The following is a 23,371-nucleotide window of genomic DNA, read 5'->3' as shown; positions in this document are numbered from 1 at the left end:
CCTGCTATTTCAGCAAGACAATGTTAAACCACATTCTGCACGTACAACAGCGTGGCTTCGTAGTAAAAGAGTGCGGGTACTAGACTGGCCTGTCTGAGTCCAGACCTGTTGTCCTTGAAAATGTGTTGACATTATGAAGCGCAAAATACGACAATGGAGACCCCGGACTGTTGAACAACTGAAGTCGTACATCAAGCAAGAATGGGGAAGAATTCCACCTACAAAGCTTAACAGTTAGTGTCCTCAGTTCCCTAAGGCTTATTGGGTGTTGTTAGAAGGAAAGGTGATGTAACACAGTGGTAAACATATCACTGTCCCAGCTTTTTTTGAAATGTGTTGCAGGCATCCCTTTCAAAATGAGCAAATATTTGCACAAAAACAATAAAGTTTATCAGTTTGAACATTAAATATCTTTTATTGTGGTGTATTCAATTGAATATAGGTTGAAGACGATTTGCAAATCGTATTCTCTTTTATTTACATTTTACCCAATGTCCCAACTTCATTGGAATTGAGGTGTATGAACTATAGGATATATGAATTTCCCATCTATTTATCTAATCTATCTAGTAGCACCAGACCTTAAAGAAAGTAGCACAGCGCTGTTTCATGTTTTCTTCATATTTTAAGAAATGCATTTCTTCACTTTTCCACATCAGGAACATTTTAACATTTGCTGTGCAGAGAACCTTGCAAATCCAGATGCACTTTAGAACTTCCAGTAATGGAGCTGAGCACCAAACCTCAAGTGCTGTGCCAGTGCTAGTGTTTTAGTGTACATGTCAGATAAAAAAATTGATAATGAGGGAGATGAAGCAAGACAGTAGTGAGTAGTGATTTTTCTTGACAAATCAACTTTAAATACAATAGAACAATATTTACACTTATTTTTTGTAACTGAATTTCTGTCACCACTATGTCTTGTCTGGAATGTTCATAAACTTGTGAAGATCTTTACAAAACTGCATTTACGGAACGCCTACCATCTGGTTCACATTTGCGCAGGGATGAATGGAAGACCACCTTTAATACTCCCACCGGTCACTATGAATATTTGGTAATGCCATTTGGACTCACCAACGCTCCCGCAGTATTTCAGAACCTTGTTAATGACTAGTTAGTGCTGCGTGAGTATCTTAACAGTGCGTCTTTGTTTATCTTGATGACATACTGATTTACTCCCCTGATCTAGAGACTCACACTCAACAGGTTGTTCCGCTCTCCAGACTCTGCTGCAAAATAATCTCTATGTCAAAGCAGAAAAATGTGAATTCCACCATTCCACAGTGTCATTCTTAGGCTTTGTGATTTCCGAAGGTCAGATTCAGATGGACCCGGCCAAAGTGGCCGTGGTCCGTGATTGGGCAGTTCCTGAATGTTGCAAGGACGTTCAGAGGTTCCTGGGTTTCGACAACTTTAATTGCAAATTTATCCCCAATTTCAGCTCTGTTGTGGCTCCGTTGCATAATGTAACCTCTTCACGTCGGTCATTTGTGTGGACTCCTGAGTGCAATGAAACATTCCAGAACCTAAAGAATCAGTCCACAACAGCCCCCATGCTGCTCCTTCCTGACCCTCCCGGCAGTTTGTGGTCGAAGTCAATGCATCTGATATTGGTATTGGGGCAGTGCTTTCTCAAACAAGGTCCAGTGACAACAAGTTACATCCCTGTGCTTTTCTGTCCAAAAAAACTGACTCACTGCTGGCGGTCAAAGTGGCCTTGGAGGAGTAGTGTCACTGGTTGGAGGGGGAACAGTTGCCTTTCTTGTTCTATACTGACCATAAGAACCTGGTGTATCTCTGCACTGCCAAACGACTCAGTGCGCGTCAGGCTCGGTGGGCTATCTTTTTCAGCAGGTTCAATTTCGTTTTATCATACCGTCCAGGGTCCAAGAATGACATGCCTGACACACTTTCCCACATAGGAGCGTCCACCAACTCCACTCCCAATCCTGAAACGATTCTTCCCAAACCTTGTTTCGTGTCTGCTCTCACCTGGAATATTGAATCTAAAGTTAGGTCGGTATTAGGTAATACTCTTGTTCCCCCCAGATTGTCCCAACAAGCAAGTTATTTATTCCAGCCTCTCTTGGGGGGGAGGTTATTCGATGGGGGACATGACAGTCATTTTTCATGTGACCCAAGCACCCAGAGACCCTGTATGTCCTTAATTCAAAGATTTTGGTCGTCTAAAATGTTGTCTGGCATCAAGGAGTATGTAAATGCTTGTTCCACCTGTGCTATGCATAAATCGTCTACGCATCCACCCCGCGGGTGCATTGTTACCTTACCCATTCCTGCTCGGCCTCATATTTTGGTGGATTTGGGACTCGTTTGCCGCCCTCTAGGGGACAACTCTGTAATTATGACGGTGGTGGATCGATTATCCAAAATAGTCCATTTTGTACCTTTACCAAAACTCCCCATCTGCTAAGGAAACTACTGAGGCACTATTGCTAAATGTTTTTAAGTTACATGGTCTGCCTCAGGACATAGTCTCAGACTGGGGTCCCCAGTTTATTTCGCAGTTCTGGAGGGGGTTCTGCCGGCTTCTCGGGGTCACGTCTCGTCTAACATCTGGTTTCCACCCTCAAGCTAATGGACAGACAGAACGCCTTAATCAAGAACTGGAGAAAGGCTCTGCGTATTCTGTCCTCCCAGTTTCCCGCCTCCTGGTCCACTCAGTTGCGATGGATTGAACTAGCACATAATTGCCTGCCTACTTCTGCCTCTGGTTTTTCTCCTTTCCACGTTGTTTTTGGTCACCAACCATCTCTGTTCACCTCCAGACTCATGGGACTCATCATGTGGTGCCGGCCAAAGCTGGGAGCAGGCCCGGAGGGCCCTATTACGGTCCTCCAAAAGATACAAGGAGGCGGCGGATCGCAAACGGTCGGTGGCGCCTTCCTACATTCCGGGACAACGAGTCTGGCTATTCACACGACACCTGCCACTTCGGGGTGTGCCTCGGAAAATGGCTCCCATGTTCGTTGGCCCATTCCCTGTATCAAAATCATTAATCCTGTCTCTGTCCATCTTCGTCTTCCACGGTCCCTGAGGGTTCATCCACTTTCCACGTCAGCCATCTGAAACCAGTCCATTCCAGCCCTTTGTGAGTTTCATGCTTCTCACCCTTCTGCTCCTGAGATGTTTCAGACTGTTGGGTGGTTGTGTTTTATGTTACTGTCTTGTTTGGGTTGCCTTTGTGTTCTGTCTGTCTCTTGCTCTGTCTTTCTGCTTAGGTTTTCTCTGTCCTGCTTTTTCTTGTCTCTCTCTCTCTTGGCTCTTGGTGGTGGGTGTTTCTCTCTGTCTGGCCACACCCCAGTTCTGGGAGCTTCTCCACACACCTGTTCTTGATTTGCAGTTAATCACCAGGGTGCTTTATAAGCCTCACAGTTTGCCTTTGTCGATGTGCCTCTTTCCAGCTCAGTTCTTGTATTTTTTGCCTTGCTCTGATTGCCTCATTGTGTTTTTTGACTACCTGCCTGTGTACCTCGACCACAGCTTTTGCCTAATGCTTCTGATACTGTTGCTCTGTTTTGACTGCCTCTCTGTGTACCGATCCCAGCCTGTTAACTCAGTAAACGCTTTTACTCCACTGAGCTGTGTATCTGCATCCTGCATTTGCGTCCAGCCTGCTTTGACTGTCGAACCTGTTACTTTGATTTTCTGTTCATTATTACTTTAGTCACTGGTTGTTTTTATCTATTCGCTATAGTTTTGCTACATTGTGAGTTCCATTCTAGTTTAGTCTTAGCCGTTAATTTTCTTGTTGATCTCTTTCAGTTCTTACATTTGTTTCCTGGGTTGAGTCTTTGTCCTTCATATTGGGTTTCTTTATCTTATTTGTTAGGCTTTTGGTATTTCTCATCTTTATTTAGATATCTGGTTTTATCACTGGTGGTCTGCTTGTTTTTTTTTTTGGACTGTGCCACTGCCCCACATCTGCCTGTTACCTCCGCCTCTCTGACTGTTGTGCTGTGTACCAACCCACTGTCAGGTTACAAGATAAAGCCTTTTGATTACTCCAAAGTTTGTGTATGTTAGTTTGCAAATGCATTCAGATCAGTCTTCAATTTTTTTGGGTATTGTTTTCAGTTGATTTTCTTGTGATGAGTTTTCCACCAAAAATGGTAACCACACCTACCACAGTCGCTGTTAGCGTGAATTGATCCCTCTCCAATGAGCCAGTTACAGACTACCCTGGCCTACGTGTCACTGCGTCCGCTAGCCCTGAGCTCTTCTTAGCCGGGAGCTATTCTACCTCTGTATCCTTTCACTGCTGAACTTATATCTTGTACGCTTTATGGTTGTGAATATATACTAATCATTTTTTAATAATAGGGAGAAGTGGGGTACAATTAGCTAAACTTAGCCGCTAAAGTTAGCTTATCGAGCCAAATGCAGTATTGTCTGTCATAGCTAACAACATAGCCGGTTCTGTTTGTTAACTTTAAAAACACTTGACACTTGTTTACATTTGTTGTTATATGTATTGATTGTTACGATCATTATTGTAGGTGTAGCAACACTATTGTGCTTTATACCCTAGTTATCGGCGTTATTTAGCTTTTTGGTTAGCAAGGTGTGCTAGGCTAGTTATAGACTAAATTACGTTAGCTCTTCTGCTATAGTTAGCCAACTTTTGGGATTTTAAGCTCTTTTACATGATGTATATTTTTAATGATTCTTCAGTTTAAAACGGTTTCTTAATAGATATCAATAGACGTAGTTTGGTGTTTCCATTAGAAAGCAGGTAGAGTATGGAATTTGTCTTTCTATAGTAACTGTCCATAACGTAGCTAGCAGGGTGAACTTTAGATGGGAACCTAATACATAATTATATCATAGTTTTTTTTCTATAATAACATAACCAGATAACGCCTACTAGCCATAACTTGTGTTTACATGTCTACAGACTAGGTAGAGTATATTTCAATCTTTTTCTGTACGAACATTTAGGTTTCAGGTACGAACTCCTATAATATTATGTAGTTATGATATTTCTTGTATAGGTTTTTTTTTACTGCCCTGTTTGTGTAAATCATTTATGTATGTTGTTCCATATTCTTGAGCCACTTGGGTGAGTAGGGAGAGTTCCCATGGGATTAAAAAAAACCTTTTAAACCTACATCCCTGGTTCTCAAGACCAGACACCTAGGTGGCTCTGTCCCTTTCTTCTTTCTTCCTCTTTTTTTTAATATTTAGGAGTATCTTAGTATACACATTTCACCTTAGATTTGGAATGTATAATAGAAGATATACCTTACTGAATTTTCATCCATCTACCTTCGGTGCCATGTCTCCTCAAATCATGACACATATTAAGTCATTGTGCCGTATAATTATCAGCTTAATGTTGACAGGTATAGAGTGCTACAAAATGTTTACTTTCTGTGTGCAAAATGAAAAATTACATGTTGTTTCTCATCTTAGATATGCAAGTGACATGATGTTGCCTCCTATGATGGATGACACCAAAGTTGAGCTGTGGTGGAATGCAGTGAAAAAAACAATGAGGTACCCAACACTTGCCAGGTTAGCCCTTTTCATGGCCATCAAATGAAGTCTTCTTTCAGTATGATGGCCAATGCAGGCCTCAACAATTGGCCACTGCTCTAGACTGTCAAAGGACAGCCTCATCAACCCATCACTACTAAGCAGTGGTGGGCACAGTTAATTATCGAAGCTAATGTTTTTGCTAGTGGATTAGCTTTTCAGATAAGTTTTAAAACCATCATCAGACCAATTATCTTCCAATAAATTTAGTAGTCAAAAACATTTGTAAACCCTAAAATCAAACATTTTAGTCCGTCTGTTGTGTATTTGTGACTGGCTGCCTGTCACTTGCTGACAGGCAGCCAGTCTGTGCAAGTCGTCATTAAGTGCAAGACGTGAATGGCCGGTCGACGCAGGGAGAATTGTGGGTAGTGTAGTTCAGGTTCACTTTGGACGTTACACTGTTACCATCCACTCGACCCAAACAAAACGGACTAATTTTTTAATTTTTTAAATTATTTTATTTTATTTCTTTGTGGCTGAGGGGATAATTTATTTGCCATGACTCGGTGGGGGAGAGGAGCTCTCACGTGCAGCTGTGGGTACAGAGGGACTTTTCTTCAACGTTTAGGCATGGTTTTGATAAAAACAAATGGATGCTTTATTTCTTCAGATGAATCCCACTGAAACTAACAGGTAAGAATTTATATTTACTAACAAGTCTATTACTCTGCCAATCAATGCATTAATGGACGTATTTCAGTTGTTTAAGCCGCAGGGTTCAAAACATGAAAAAAGCAGCAGCTTTTTAGTTTGTGTATCTAATACCAAGATAAACTGTGACTTCTAATACTGTGTTTTACTGCTTTTGAATGATGATGACTGTGTTTGGGGTTTTATTTTTTTATTCATTAATTTTTCATGTGTTCTTATGTGTTTGTGATCCTTGAATTGACCCAGCAGTGAAAAGTGAAAGTGAAACTGATTTATCAGAAGCCAATAGTGTAATCTGATGTGGCTGCGTTTGAATCAATACTAAAAGTTATCGGTTATCTGTAATAAAGATACATTTTTTATCAGTTTATCAGTTTAGCATCATAAAAGGTAACTTTTCAGTTATCGCATTAATGGTTATCAAAGCTAACTTTTTGGTTAGCTGTGTCCACCACTGCTAGTAAGGAACGTCAGACTCTCAAGCTGGAGTTTTGGAATAAAGCTGTAACATAACAAAATGTGGAAAAGTGCTGTGAATACTTTCTGGATGCACACTGCATGTTGTCTCATCGCTGTGCAGCTGTGAGCCCAGTGAACCAAGCAGGCAAGATGCACAGCCAAGATGGCTGGAAAGTCCACAACTCCAGAAAATAACGAGAACTCAGTGGTCCTGATGAGCAGATCATAAGGACCACTGAGCTGAATGAATTCTGATACCTGTGTAGGATGGATGTATTTATCCAGAAAGGGCAGAGTTATAAATAAAATTATTCTTGTGACCTTCTCACCAGACAATGTGGATATCCTCATATCTTGTCAAAAAAAAAAAGTTATAAACTTCAGATCAGTTTTGCTGCTTTTGTCACTTTTTTTTTTTTCACTGGTTCATGTTGCAATTTAATCCAGCAATTAAGTATTTTAAAATATTCTGTAAAACACTAGACACCTTGTTCTCTTTCAGGACCACAAACAAACGCTCATTAAGTTATTGTGAATAGGCATCTTTATTAATGTTCAAATATTGAACATTGCTGTAGAAATATGGCTTATCCTTTTAATTGCTAAGTCAAACTTTGTATAATAATTTGTCAAACTCTGTGTTTTTCTATTAGTGAAATTGAATATTGTAGAAACTCAAATACAGCGTGGATACTTTTAAAGCTGTGCACATAATAGGCCTACTGTTGGGGACAGATGAATATTATTTACTGGATTGTCACAGCATGTACAGCTTTGCTAATAAATACGCAGACTGATGTATTTCACAAAATTTTCTCAACTCTCATCAAAGACTCCTGAATTTTTTTCTCTTCAGCATCCCCTTGTCATGCTCGGCCCTGATCAGGGTGTTGGTTCTATTTTTTCCCCTTTCTTTTGTCCACCTTCTGCTCACACTTGTTTTATTAGTTGTTTATTTTCTTCATGTGTTTATCCTAGGTTCTATTTTACTTTGCCACTTTGTTTCTTTGTCTCTTGTTTTACTTCAGCCATTGTTCAGTTCTAGTCTAGTTTGTTCTGCCAGTTTTCATTGCTTATCCTTTAGTTATCATCTGTTTATTTCTGCTGTTCTCATTGGTTTTGCTCTGTATACTTTAGCCATCTTTCTAGTTTTCTCCAGCCAGTTTGTGTTTGCATTATTGATCATTAGTTTGTCACTGGTATATTTTCTCCTTTGTGTTATCAGTTATGCAGTCATGTCAGATTTTGTTTTCTGTTATCATGTAGTCACTGTTTACCTGTTGTTTGTTTAACCACTTGTTTCCTAGTCAGTTCTAGTGTAGTTTTGTTTCAGTATTTATTTCTCATTTATTTTGGTTAGTTCTCATGTCCATGCCTGATCCTAAGTTCCTGTTCATAGTAGTATTATATTCTGTTTAGCTCAGTTCATAGTTCCATGTATTTCCTCACACCCATCTGATTATGTTCTCACTTCACATCATTGCACCTGCCTCATGTCTTTGTCTCTCACCTTGTTCTGTCTGCTTTGTGTTTTGATTCACTCACACTCCCTGCACCTGCCCTAGTATCTTTGTTCCTTACATCACTCCCTTTCTTCCTGTCTTGCACTGGTTTAATCTTTGTCCACTAGCCACCCCCCCCTTTCTAGATTGCTCCACACGTGTACCTCGTTAACACCACCTGTTCCTCGTTTCACACCCTGATTAGTCAACCAGCATTTAAACCCTCACAGTCTCACAGTTCCCTGCCAGATAGTTGTCTTTGTACACTTTCCAGCGCCCGTTCAAAGTCCTGATTTTTGCATTACTGTGTTCCAATTTCTGCTCTGTACTCCTCGACTATGCCTCTTGCCTCTTCACGGATGTTTGTGTTTGCTCACGCCACTGAACCCTGCTCGTCCATGACTGCATATCTGCCAGACCCTGTTTGTACCGCTGGTTCGCTGACTGATCACATGTATACCGTACCAAAGCCTGGAATAAAGATCATGATTTCTCTCACACCCAAGCCTAGTCTGGGAGTCTGCTTCACGGGTCCAGCCACCCCTAATGCCGAGCCCCCGCCCGGCTTAACACTCCTGGCCTCAGGGTATACTTTTCCTCAGATTTCTTTGTTACTGAATCACTCCTCAAAAAACTCCTTGGTGGCAAGTTGCTGGGGGAGGACAAGATTCGTCCTGAGTTGCTGAAGTCTTGGAATGTTGTTGGGCTGTCATGGCTGACATGCTTTGCAATGTTGCATGGAAGTCAGGGACAATACCTCTGGATTGGCAAACTGGAGTGGTGGTCCCCATCTTTAAAACAGCAGACCAGAGAGAGTGTTCCAATTATACAGGAATCACACTTCTCAGCCTCCCTGGGAAAGTCTATGCGAGGGCACGAGAGAGGAGACTTAGAACATTAGTTGAACCTCAGATTTAGGAGGAGAAATGTGAATTCCATCCTTTTCATGGAATGGTAGCCCAGCTCTTTACCCTTGCAAGGATATTGGCCTCTCTTCATTGGCTTCCTGTTAATTCTAGAATAGAATTTAAAATTCTTCTTCTTACTTATAAGGTTTTGAATAATCAGGTCCCATCTTATCTTAGGGACCTCATAGTACCATATCACCCCAATAGAGCACTTCGCTCTCAGACTGCAGGCTTACTTGTAGTTCCTAGGGTTTGTAAGAGTAGAATGGGAGGCAGAGCCTTCAGCTTTCAGGCTCCTCTCCTCTGGAACCAGCTCCCAATTCGGATCAGGGAGACAAACACCCTCTCTACTTTTAAGATTAGGCTTAAAACTTTCCTTTTTGCTAAAGCTTATAGTTAGGGCTGGATCACATGACCCTGAACCATCCCTTAGTTATGCTGCTATAGAATAGACTGCTGGGGGGTTCCCATGATGCACTGAGTGTTTCTTTCTCTTTTTGCTCTGTATGCACCACTGTGCATTTAATCATTAGTGATTGATCTCTGCTCCCCTCCACAGCATGTCTTTTTCCTGGTTCTCTCCCTCAGCCCCAACCAGTCCCAGCAGAAGACTGCCCCTCCCTGAGCCTGGTTCTGCTGGAGGTTTCTTCCTGTTAAAAGGGAGTTTTTCCTTCCCACTGTCGCCAAGTGCTTGCTCACAGGGGGTCGTTTTGACCGTTGGGGTTTTTCCGTAATTATTGTATGGCTTTGCCTTACAATATGAAGCGCCTTGGGGCAACTGTTTGTTGTGATTTGGCACTATATAAATAAAATTGATTTTATTTGATTTGATATTGGAGGGATCTTGGGAGTATAACAAACCAGTCTATATGTGTTTTGTGGACTTGGAAAAAGTGCACGACCAGGTCCCTCAAGGTATCCTGTGGGGAGCGCTGTGGAAGTATGGTGTACCGGAGTCGCTGCAATGTGCGATCCAGTCTCTATATGAACAGAGTAGGAGCTATGTCCACATTTTGCAATACATCAGACCTGTTTTCGATGGGAGTTGACCTCCGACAGAGATGCGCCTTGTCACCAATCCTGTTTGTGATGTCCATGGACAGGATTTCAAGGCACAAGTCAGAGACTGGAGAGTGTCCAATTTGGTGACCTCAGAGTTGTATTTCTGCTTTTTGCAAATGGTGTGGTTTTGTTGGCTTCATCAGGCAGTGGCCAATGTGCACTGAGCAGGTTTGAGGCAGAGTGTGAAGCTGCTGGGATGAGAATCAGAGTCTGCAAATCTGAGACCATAGTGCTCTGTCAGAAAATGGCAGGGGAGACTTAATACCCCAAGAGGAGGAATTTAAGTATCTTGGGGTCTTGTTCACGAGTAAGGATAAATTGGAGTTGGAGATCAGTAGGTGGATTGGGGCGATGTCTGAAATTTTACGTTGTACCGGTCCGTCGTGGTAAAGAAGGAGCTGAGTCAGAAGGCGATGCTTTCAATTTACCAGTCAATATATGCTCTCATCCTCACCTATGGTCATGAGCTTTGGGTAATGAACGAAAGAATTCGCCCTATTGAGTTTTCAAATCCCACGAAATTTCAGAGAGGTGGTTTTCACAATGAGATGTCAACAACATTGAGAACTGCATTGAGGCACGCTGATAACGCTGCAATTTATCCTCTGCACACGGACAACGACATTAACATCGCAAGGTAAAACTCTTTCTATATTGTGCTTAAAACTCTTGTGAATATATTATCTGGGTTTTTAGACATTGTTATTGTGTTTGTATTATGTATACATGGGAGAATCTCAAGTGATTTCACCCATAATTACAATGGGAATTGCCTTGAGCCATGATCGCATCCTGTTGATGTCATTCTAGGGGAAAGTGGAGTTTGCTCCTTCATGCCCTGCTTATTGTCCCTTACAACATTGTTTGTCCTGTTTGTTCCTGAGTAATATACATAAGATGTCTGAAATTTGGTTTGCGTTTTGAAATTCCACGCAGGTTGAAGGTAGCAGACACGGAATATTTGGGATATTTGCTTTAGCAAGTGTTCGGGGGTCTCAGTCATGCAGTCTCTTATAAATGTTATGAAAGGCATAAAAATTTACATTTTGGTAGTATGATGTTCATTTGCATGTAGATTCTCCATGTTGTTTTGATTGCAGTGCCTCTCTGCCTTGCAAGGGATTATGGGATATCTTAATAAGGCGAAAAATATCACGGCTAAAAGCAGGAGAAATGAGATTCCTCTATCTATCAGGTATCTAGGTGCTGGACAGGGTAAGAAGCTCAATGATCTGGGAGGGACACGGAGTAGAGCTGGTACTTCTTTGCATGGACAGGAGCCAGATTAGGTTGTTCGGGTATCTGGTGAGGATGCTCCCTGGTCGTCTCCTTAAGGAGGTGTTCCAGGCACATCCAACTAGGAGGAGGCCCCGGGGAAGATCCAGGACATGCTGGAGAGATTATATTTTCCAGCTGGCTTGGGAACACCTTGGGATCCCCTGGGAAGAGTTACAGGACTTGGCTGAGGATAGGGAGGTGTAGGATGAGCTGGTTGCTCTGCTGCCACCGTGACTCAGAACAGGATAAGTGGCTGAAAATGAATGAATGACATCCCTTATCATTAAAAGCCCAAAATTACCATGACATTCATGCCCATGATGTGTATATGTAAACCTCTGACCACAGCTGTATTTTCAGCATATCATGGACAATGGTTTTGAACAACATGATGCCACAGGGGCTCTGCGACAGACTGGTGTCCTGTCCAGGGTGTACCCCGCCTCACGCCCAATGACGCCTGGAATAGGCTCCAGCCCACCGTGACCCTTAATTGGAGTAAGCGATGGAAGATGAGTGCGTGAATGAGTGATGCTACAGATTGTACCTGAAGAGGAAGAATGTCCATCACTTGATCTTTGGTCTTGGTGGCTTCTGGGCATTGTATCACCATGACTGCTCATGCTTCAGCAAGTTGCTCTCACCAAATGACCCAAGTGCACCAATACATTGTCACAATATGACTTGACATGTCAGTTTTTGACTATTTAAAAAATGTCATGAGACACCATGGGTGCTCTCAGCTCATACCGTTCCATCATCCCATACCATAGCATGGCGCAAGAGGTTGTGGCATCGTCAGAACGTGACAAAGCTTATATTTCAGAACACATCGTGTTTAAACACCATTAAGGTGAAAACCCCTTTAAAAAAACTTATGAAAGCATTGAAGGCATCAAGTAGAAATGTGTCATCATCCACCAATAACAAACCAGTCTATCAACATGACCTAAAAGGCTTGTCAACCAAAGAAGTTGCCATTACTCCAGCGTCAACATAAAAAAGGCGAGGAAGAGATTCCTTGTTGATCATCAGAACCAATGCCAAGTTTTTGAAGGAATGTTCTCTGACCAGATGAGTATTTGGCCATGGTGATCAGTCCTTTCTTAAAGCTAGAGGACCATCCAAATTTCACTAAACTGACAAAATGTAGTTTTTCCTGAAATCCAAGCATTATAATGTCAGTCTATTTTTGAAACGTCTTGTAAAATTACAGCCACAATTCCAGCAAAATATTTTGAAAACTTTTGGAAGGATTGATTCAGATTACACAACATAAAAAAACAATACAACAAAATACTAGCAATGTATGACATCCTGACATTATATATAAACTCTTGAACCCTTGAAAGGCTTATGTAGTAAAATAAACTGCTATTCATTGTTTTGAATACAAACGTACAGAAACCAAAGCAGACATTCTTTTTGACTCAACTGTTATGTGTCGGACGCAGCTCGGAGAACCGACCAGCGTTTGAAGGACCCAGTATGAAATAAGCAGAGCACGGTACAAAGGCTAACTGAATTTAATACATAACAGTGATGTGATACAAAACAACAAAAGAGTGTGCGGTCTGGCGTGGTGGTGATACGGTGCGCTCCCAGCAGCGCTAACGGTCCGGAGCCAGAAGCCGTTCGGACCCAAGGACCCCGCCGACACCCCCCAGGTGGCCGCAACAAACCGAGTCTGTGAAAGAAGGAACCATTATGTGAGTCCACACTCTACACACAGAGAGACCACTCAAAGGTGTACATAAACAGCAAACACTTCCTGGCTTAATTACTAATCAGCTTCCCAACCTGCAGGCATGGAACATCCAGTTCACAAAACTCCACTGCAGTGGAAGCCGATACATGACTAACGTACAGCTCAATATAATAAGGTGTGAGGGACACCACATTTACTGACTGTATAAACGTTAGTCACAAAATCTAACGTACCTCAGGAAGTGTGCTGACGAGCGTGAGACCGCACCCCCTCCTCTTTCACAGACCGTGCATCAAACCCTGGACGTTCTCTGCATCCACTGATGATGAGATGGCTCCCGAGACGACGATCTCACCCGTCTGGTCACAAGGTCGAGTCTCTGGCAAATACACACTGTACACTCCAGTCTTAAATGCCACCATGTTCCAATCCATATAGATGCACCACAGCTGTGAGTCCTGACGAGCCGCAGGTGATCAGGGTGAGGTCCTGATAACCTCAGCAACACAGCCACTCAGTCCCAAATGCAAACCACCTGGAAGGAAAAACAAAAGACAGAAACAAAAAGGCAGCCAGGCCCCCCAGCCATACAACAGTACCCCACCCTCACGGGAAGCCTCCCGGCGACCACACAAACCTGGCCCAGGAGAAACACCCCCCTCCAGGGACCATGGCTGGAAACCGCATCTGCATTCGTCTTCCAACAGAATGGTTGATGTCCTCTCCTCTGGCTGCATCCTTGCCTTTGTTTCAGTCAGTCACTTAGCACAGGTGTGGCCAGGAGTTCTTAAACCTGTGCAGTCAGCCTTTATCCAACCATGTTCGGTCTTTAGTCATAAAACAAAAAAGACAAACACAAACAACCAAAACACCCCCCCTCCCCAGGGGACCGTCCCATCAAACCCCGGGAAGAGGAGAAAAGAAAAACCCCAAACTTAAGCTTACAAATAAAAGTGCTAAAACACCCCCCCCCCCCCCCCAAAACGACATGTAGGGACCAACACCCCCAGAGGACTTCCCGCCAGCTCCAGGAGTAATAACCACAGCCGAGGTCCCTCTGGGATCCAACATCACCCACGGGGACTCCCAGCACCTCCCAGAGGACCACTCGTCAACCCCAGGAGACGCCTCCCCTCATGACCAACGGACCCAGCCCCGGCCGTCTATGGCTAGATGGACCCACAGCCCTTTCCCCCCCAGAGGACACCACAGTCAAACCCTGAGGGCGGAAACTGGGGGGAAAAACAAGAAGAGAGAAAAAAAAAAACATACAAACAAAACAACCCCAACCCCACCCCCTTGGCGCAGTGGAAACTGGAAGCACGTCCAGTGTCACCAACCGTGACTATACCCCAGAAGCCAACCGGGAGGAGTGGAACAGCGGTCATGGCAAACGGCACAAAACGGTGCCACTCCTCCGACTTCTACACCAGCCACTAGCTGCAGGTATATCCCACTGCCCCAAACCTCAGCCACGCCGATGGCAGACGGCCAAAGGCGTGCTGAAGCCGGAGGTGGAACAGGGAATCAAAAAACACCCCCCCCCCCCTCCCAGGTGCAGAGGTTACCCGGGAAACGCCCAGTATAACCAAACTGCACCACTCCAGCAACGCCGACACTACGGCTCACCCGGCTGGAGTCAGAGGAGAAGAGAGGGCATAACAAAAACAAAAAGAGAAAAAAAAAACCCAAGTACCACCCCATCACCCCCCAGGGGACCGTCCCATCAAACCCTGGGGAGGTGCAACAAAAAGAAATAAAAAGAAAGACTAACAGACCAACATACAGTTGTTTGGGTCCTTTTTTTTTTTTTTTTTTTTTTTTTTTTTTCCATAGACAGGCTGCAGGGTCACAACCCCAGACACAAACAGTGGAAAAAAATAAATAAATCCCACACAAAAACCAACTCAAAAAACACCCACACGAAATGAACTAACACAAAACAAATCAGTGACGTATACCGTTAAGCTCAAACAAATCGAACACACCTGTTCTAACTTAAGAGCTTAACGGTAATGTGACTAAGTCACCAAAAGAGGGAGCCAAAGTGCTAAAAATGAAAAAAAAAAAACCTTTGGTGACAGAAAACAAATGAGCTGCATCTCCGTGCGCAGCTGTGTGCAACACACAACCAAAATGTGCTCAACTAAATAACGCCGGAGCTGATACAACAGACGCAGTAGTTATCTTTATCCGGGGAAACGGGGCTACAACTGTAACACAGGAAGCTCAGCGACCCGTGCCACAGAGCTCCGCCGTGCGCGTGCACCCATTACAGACACACTCTTGCAGCTCCCGTTTAAACCTCTTATCCGGTCGGAGCGTGACGCGAAGCCGTCGCCAGTCACACTCCACCACGACCCACGGATAAGGCACAAACACAGGAACACAGCTGCAAGAGAGCACAAATCAGTATTCAGCAATGGGTCTCAAACACGCACCATCCGGGCGGAGAGCACCCGCAACTGATCCGGATAACTACTGAACGTCTGCTGCCGCCTTCCCGGCGCGTTACCGTCTCTGCTACCGCTGGGTCCGTGATGTTTGGCCAGAGACTACTGTTATGTGTCGGACGCAGCTCGGAGAACCGACCAGCGTTTGAAGGACCCAGTATGAAATAAGCAGAGCACGGTACAAAGGCTAACTGAATTTAATACATAACAGTGATGTGATACAAAACAACAAAAGAGTGTGCGGTCTGGCATGGTGGTGATACGGTGCACTCCCAGCAGCGCTAACGGTCCGGAGCCAGAAGCCGTTCGGACCCAAGGACCCCGCCGACACCCCCCAGGTGGCCGCAACAAACCGAGTCTCTGAAAGAAGGAACCATTATGTGAGTCCACACTCTACACACAGAGAGACCACTCAAAGGTGTACATAAACAGCAAACACTTCCTGGCTTAATTACTAATCAGCTTCCCAACCTGCAGGCATGGAACATCCAGTTCACAAAACTCCACTGCAGTGGAAGCCGATACATGACTAGCGTACAGCTCAATATAATAAGGTGTGAGGGACACCACATTTACTGACTGTATAAACGTTAGTCACAAAATCTAACGTACCTCAGGAAGTGTGCTGACGAGCGTGAGACCTCACCCCCTCCTCTTTCACAGACCGTGCATCAAACCCTGGACGTTCTCTGCATCCACTGATGATGAGATGGCTCCCGGGACGACGATCTCACCCGTCTGGTCACAAGGTCGAGTCTCTGGCAAATACACACTGTACACTCCAGTCTTAAATGCCACCATGTTCCAATCCATATAGATGCACCACAGCTGTGAGTCCTGACGAGCCGCAGGTGATCAGGGTGAGGTCCTGATAACCTCAGCAACACAGCCACTCAGTCCCAAATGCAAGCCACCTGGAAGGAAAAACAAAAGACAGAAACAAAAAGGCAGCCAGGCCCCCCAGCCATACAACATCAACAGTAACTTAAAATGTGTGAAGTCGGAAACAGTTAGAAAGGTTTTAGCCAAGGTGTCTCTAAACGTATGTCTTCAGTTGTACCTTACCTTCTTTCAGTTCCAGACTTTTAGATGCAGGTGACTCTGGTACCACTTCCTTAATGAAAAGCCCATCTTTTCCCCCACCACCATAAACAAGACCCTCTGCACATCCATCTTTGGCTGTTTTCACAATCACTCCTGACTCAGGGCTGTGAACCTCCTGCCAACATTTTAAAATAAGCAGAATCATTATTTTACCATCAGCTGTGCTGTTCCCTTTTGCATATCAATCTGATTTGTGGAAACAATATAAAAAGAACAATATGGGAATGTCTCACCTTTAGTTTGCTCATCTTTGGAGTTGCACGCTTGTCAAACCTGAATCCAAGACCAGGTTTTCTGATTTTCTTTCCACTCCCACTTTTATAATGTGGGTCATACTCTGCTTCACCCTAAAAAATAATAATAATGACAATAAGAACCTGACATGTATATTCAGCTTTAATAAAAGTGTCAGCCTTATTTAAACAGAAAAGGCTGAACATGTATTTAAAATCAGTGTGGGTTAGTCCCTGTGGATGCGTTTATGCCCACAGGAGTAACTGAGTCGGGGTAATTATACAAGAAAAAACAAAACAAACCCAAATCCATCTTAAGGCAAACAGTGAATCCAGACAGGTTATTCTCATTAAAATGTTGTAGTAAAATGTACAAAATGTAATGCACAAAAATTCATATATCCCATATATTCATCAGCTGGTAGGAGTGATTACATCACTGCAAACAAGGTGGCAGATTTTCCATCCGTTAAAAAAAAAGTGAAAATTCCTCTTACAGTTACTGTTGTTCAAACTCTAACACATGTATCTGAATGTTATATGCAAAATATCCATGTGTGTGAAAATGTGTAGGGATATGCGTATGACATAATACGAAATGCATCCTGAGTATACATTGAAGACTGGGACTGATAAGTAGCGAAGCAATGATGCTGGTATTGGTACTTGCCAAATTATCCTGATAGTGTAGTGATGGTGATGTAATTTGGCTTATTACCTATCAACTGTTCACTTATCAGCTTCTTGGGTATTTTCTGCATGCTCCCAGTTGATGCTAATACATACACTACCTGAAAATGCTTAAGAATATCAAGTGGTCTATTAATTTCTCCTCCAGTCGGGGGTCAGATTCAATGATTCTGGTTGATTGTGTACCAATTTCACTGCCTATGAGTATTTTAAGGCTCACCTGCTCACATTTTTGTAGGACACAAACATATGTTTTCTATAGAGACCCGGAACAGCTGATATGAAGCCCATATCTATGCCCATATTCTACTGTATATATCGTTATCCTGCACAGAACATGACTTCCGTGTGTTTTTGCTACTTATTTTTTCTTTTACTTTATTTTTAGCATATTTTGCACAGTTGGTCTGTGACTGTCCCTTTGCTGCTGTAGCATCATAAATTTCCCCGTCATGGGACTAATAAAGGATTATCTTATTTTATCTTGTGTTATCTGGGCGTTGCCATGTTGACAGCAGCGGTAATGCTGACTCACGATTAACTTATTAATGCATGAAGGGGTGGAGCGTGGGTGTCTCAGTGTGTGACAAAAGAAGCCTGAACACACCCCTCTCTTCGAGTCCGACCACCTAAGCAGTGCAGTGGTGTCAAACTGATTCCAGAAAGGGCCAAGAGGGTGGAGGGTTTTTTTTTTTTTTTTGTAACCACCAACTCCACCAGGTGATTTCACTGATTAACATCACTTTGAGCAGATGGGATGAGTTCATCAATAAAATCACCTGGTGGAGCTGGTGGTTACAAAGAAAACCTGCACCCTCTTGGTCCTTTCTGGAATCAGTTTGACACCTATGAGTCCTAAGCTAAGAGGCTATCCTCGGTTCGGGTGTTTATTAAATTATATTTTGGGGGACTGCATGGTGGTTCTCCTAACGATTTGCTTTGTTGTGGACATTAAAAGTTGTGAGCCGCTTATTTTATCAGTAATCATGCATTAATTGGACCTACAGCCCAGTCTCGTGCTTTTTTCTGTGATCCTGTCACGAAATGGGTCAGATTTTTGTGATGCAGTTTTCTATTTTACTATTTCTAACCCTACCTCTAACCCTAACCCCAACAGACCCCCCGCATTTCATGATATTATTCACTTTTCGTGTTGCCATCATGAAGTGGTGTGAGACTGGGTTGGGACCTAACGGATGAAGCTACCAACAGCTGCTGACAGTGCTAACACCATTAGCATACACCATTTAATGAACGACAATTTCACTCAGTGCGAGTATTACAGCAGACACGTCTTAGATGATCCATTAGGACAGGGGTGCCCAAGTTCGGTCCTCAAGATCTACCTTCCTGACACTCTTAGTTGTCTCCCTGTTCCAACACGCCTGAATCCAATGAAAGACTCGTTAGCAGGCTTTTAATGAGCCTTTCATTGGATTCAAGTGTGTTGGAGCAGGGAGACAACTAAGAGTGTCAGGAAGGTAGATCTCAAGGACCGAAATTGGGCACCCCTGCATTAGGATGTTTCACCAGGCAATAAGCCATATTATTCCAGGTGTTTGTAATAAAATACTCCAAGCAAACAAATACAGCCTCCACAACAGCTACCAGTCCCATCAAGTGAACACCAAGTTACGGCCACAGTGAGAGGCAGCGATGCTTGGCTCAGCTGCTGTCACTCAAAGTGACCATACCCCCAACTTTACAGAACTTTTTGGCTTAAAACATATTAAACTAAAAGTTTTCATGTTAGGAGGAAACATGATAGTTTCCTCCTCAAAAAAAAAAAATAGTTTCTATACATAGTTTAACCATGTATAGAAACTATCTTCTTTTTTTTTTAACCAGGCTGTAAACATGTTTATGTCTGCTCTAATGTTGGACATTTTACAAACTCTGGGAATATGCTCTGTTTGGGAGTCAGCCTCAAGTGGCCAGTCAAGGAACTGCAATTTTTTATACTTCCGGTTTGGCTTCATTTGAGGCCATTGAAGTTTATCACGTTGTTAAATCATAAAATCATCATAAATTCATCCTGGTGTAAGTAACACCCACTAAAAGTGGGATAAATCTGTCCTGTAAATTTTATTTTTAGTACGGAAATAAGCCAAATATGCTAATTGACTGCAGACATGCATCGTTTGGTAAAACTGAATTTGTGCAGATTGGGCAAATTGAGTTTGAAAGTTTCCAGGCAATGTGTGAGTAAAGTTGTCTGCCAGTGTATATAAATTACAATACACCACCTAAAAGCAATTATGTAGCTTTATCACCTTGAAGAAATTACATATTTTTAAAGGTAAAAGGCATTGCTACTTTGTACCTCCTTGTCGCTGTGTGTGTATTTTTCAGTTTCAGGATACTCTTCCACAGGGGAAGATCCTTGAGGTCGGGGTCTCTCTCCCTCTGTGAACTGAGATGGCTCGTCACATATCTGCACAGACATACAGTCAGTCAACTGTTAACAGTGTCCATCCTGCAACTTTTTTTATCTTGGTGTTTGAGGTCATTTCACATTGTTATTTTCAGTCTATTCCAAACATTGTATTTCTTTGATAGCCATGTGAAAAACATTTGGGCTGTAATCTATTTCCTGTACCTCCATTACAAACAAGATCTGCAGAGAAAATCATATTACACCGTTTGCACTTAATCACTTTCAATCATGTTGCATCCTGTTTCTCTGGCATTGTTGTCTGTCCAAGACTCTCATCTGGAATGACTGGGTGGACTGGTGTGAAATTGCATACAGAAAACATTAATTTTGTGTTTAGATTACAGAATGCCAAAATGCAAACAATGTATGCTAAAAATGTAAATTTTTAGCATAAATACCAGAAAATTCACAAAGGTAATGAAGCAGTGAAGGGTGGCTCCAGGTCTCTGTGGTTTTAGTGGAGATACTGTTCTGGAGTTGTGAAAAATAATTTTTTACACCTGGAACCCCGGTATCATCCCAAAACACTTGTGTTATACTGCCTTTGTTTGCTGCACCTGGCTGCTGGTTCTGCCTCACTCCCCCTCCCTTCCTGTGTCTGCTGGAGCCACCTGTGGAACTGATTGGATTCACCTGTTCACACTCATCAACCTCCTGTATAAATACCTCTTCTCGTCACACTCTCAGATGCCGGAAACTACAGTTGCTTCCAGGTTTCCTCTGCCTCATATCTGCTGCATTTTCTGTTCCATGTTTCAACATTGTAAACTTACTCTGTGTTTCTTGTGTCCTCAGAGCTCCTGGTTCCGTCAGCTAATTGTGCCACCTGGTCCTGTTCTGAGTTGGTTCCGGACGAACTGTGTTTGGGTGTGACTTTCCTGTCTACTGTGTGCTCCAGCGGTCTCTCCCTCACTCCACAGTGCTTGGCTTTCAGTTTATTCTGCATTTTTGGTCCTAACTAACTGACTTGTGGGTTTTTCCTAACAGGAGTTTCCGGACACCAAATGGACCTCAGCGGAAGCAGAGCAACTTCGCCTGGCCCTCAGCTCACAGGGTCAATTACTCGGTCAACAACAGTAACTTCTGTCTGTCTTATCTAATCAACAGCAATCCCTCGAATCACAGGTATCTCAGCTATTCATGTCAGGATGTGAGGTTCTGCCTGGTTGTGTTTTCATGCTTTTGCTATGTTTGCCTCGCTGTAGTCTTTTCTCTTGTCTGGGTTTTTTCCTTGCTTGGGTTTTTCTGTCCCTGTCTCTCTTGGTTGTATCTCCTGTCTCTTGGTGGTGGGTGTTTCCCTCTCCCTGGCCACACCCACATTCTGGTGAGTTCCACGCACACTTGCTCCCAATCCACACTTCATCACTTTGTGGTATTTAAGATCCTCTTTTTGTTCTGTTACCTTGCCAGATTGATGCGCTCTATGCCTTCTCTCCAGCCTTCTTTGTCTTGTTCTCCACCTGCTTGCTTCCCGTCTGCTTTGACCTCTTGCTTGTATTTTCGACCATGCACCTGCCTGATGTATTTGCTCTTGTTCGCTTTGTTGGATTGCCTGCCCATGCACCAGACCCTGCTTTTTGCCCAACTAAACTGTTTTTGCCTACCAAGCCTTGAGTTCGAGTCCAGCATTTGCATCCAGTCACACCCGTTTTCCAGTCTTGATAATTCATTTCTGTACTCTCTCAACGCTTAACAGATAGCTTAGCTTTAGCCACCCCAACAACAGCGCCGAGCCAGCTGCCGCAAGCACCCCACAGTAGCATTAACACCTCAGCATCAAGACCCTTTCCTCTGTCACCCCTGACCCATACACCAGTTCTGTAGATAAATGTGCTTCATTCCTGTTTCAGTGTTGCTTGTTTTCTCACAAAAGACCCTAACCCATGTACACCACAGATAAAGATAAGATAGCTTACCTCGTTAGCTGCTTCGGGGAGGGGCCCTGGAGTGGGCAAACCGCGTTATGGGAGCAGCAATCACCGATGTTAACAACTTTTAGCCAGTTTAAACAGGAGTTCCAGACGGTTTTCGATCGTCCGATGCGGGAGCAAGCGACCTCCCAGCGATTGTTGGCCCTCAAGCAAGAGAACCGTATTGTGGCAGCATACTCCATTGAATTCCACATCTTGGCGGCCGAATCAGCTGGAATGCCACCACGCTACTGAACGTTTTTATCAACGGCTTATCCGAGACGCTTAAAGACGAGCTGGTGTCCACGATCTTCCCTCATCCCTCGACGACCTCATCTCTTTAACCATTAAAATTGGTAATCGTTTGAGGGAAAAACGGTGGGAGAGAAGCCGAAGGGCGGCACGCGTTTCTTCCCCTCAGATCCCTCCGCGTGCGGACCCTGTTCCTTCTTCCTCGTGTCCCACCGGAAATGCACTCCCCGCGCTCACATCGCCCCCTACCGAGGAACTGATGCAGCTCGGTAGGGCTCAATTGACACCTGAAGAGCGTAGACGGCGCTTGTCAGCCGGGGAGTGCCTGTATTGCAGTGCCCGGGGACATATTATTCGCGAATGCCCAGTTCGGCCAAAAGAGAACGCTTGCCAATAGACCCCGGGCTATTGGTGAGCCGCACTTGTTTTTTAGTGGGTAACGCTGCACGTACCCAAATCCCGGTCACACTGTTTTTTCCAATCAGTCATTTAAACTCCAGGCCCTTTTAGATGCTGGTGCAGACGCCAATTTCTTGGATCCTAGTGTGATTGACCAGGCCAACATTCCTGTGATTAAATTACCCTCCCCTATCCAGGTTTCGGCACTCCTCTCCCCGCTATAACTCATCAGACTGTTCCTGTCTCATCGCGAGTCTATTCTATTTTTTTGTTTACACATCCACTCCACTGTTTTCGGGAACTCCTGGTTAATCTTACACAATCTGGACGTTGATTGGCCGACTGGGTCCATTTCCCGGTGGAGCGAAGCTTGTCACCTCCGTTGTCTCTGTTTGTCAGTTCCACCCACCAAGAATTCCAGGGAGTCTATCATTCCCCCCATAGACCTCTCTATAGTTCCTAAAGTGTACCTTGACCTCCAAGAAGTCTTTAGTAAGAGCCGTGTGCTATCTGCTGCTCCATTGTACAATCTGTCGCGATGGAGCAATATATTCAAGACTCCCTGGCAGCAGGTCTTATTCATCCCTCCTCCTCGCCCTTAGGGGCAGGCTTCTTTTTTGTGGGGAAGAAGGACGGGATCCTCTGTCCCTGCATTGATTTCCGTGGGTTAAATGCCATAACAGTTCGTAACCGGTATCCTTTGCCTCTGTTAGACTCTGCAGGGAGCAGCCATCTTTTCCAAACTAGATCTTAGAAATGCTTA

General features: G+C 43.8%; 1 protein-coding gene across 1 annotated transcript in view; it reads right to left on the bottom strand.

Annotated features, from left to right (window-relative positions):
- The window catches only part of LOC117500844 (neuroblast differentiation-associated protein AHNAK), a 96,971-nt gene that overhangs the window by 22,993 nt on the left and 50,607 nt on the right, over nucleotides 1-23,371 (bottom strand). The window contains 3 exon segments of the mRNA XM_034159634.1: nucleotides 16,649-16,802; nucleotides 16,921-17,034; nucleotides 19,934-20,044. Coding sequence (XP_034015525.1) covers nucleotides 16,649-16,802; nucleotides 16,921-17,034; nucleotides 19,934-20,044 — 379 coding nt within the window.

The sequence above is a fragment of the Thalassophryne amazonica genome, chromosome 19 (genome assembly GCF_902500255.1).
Source record: "Thalassophryne amazonica chromosome 19, fThaAma1.1, whole genome shotgun sequence".
NCBI lineage: Eukaryota > Metazoa > Chordata > Actinopteri > Batrachoidiformes > Batrachoididae > Thalassophryne > Thalassophryne amazonica.
Note: the sequence above shows the minus strand (reverse complement) of the source record. Positions and strands in the feature narration are given on the sequence as shown.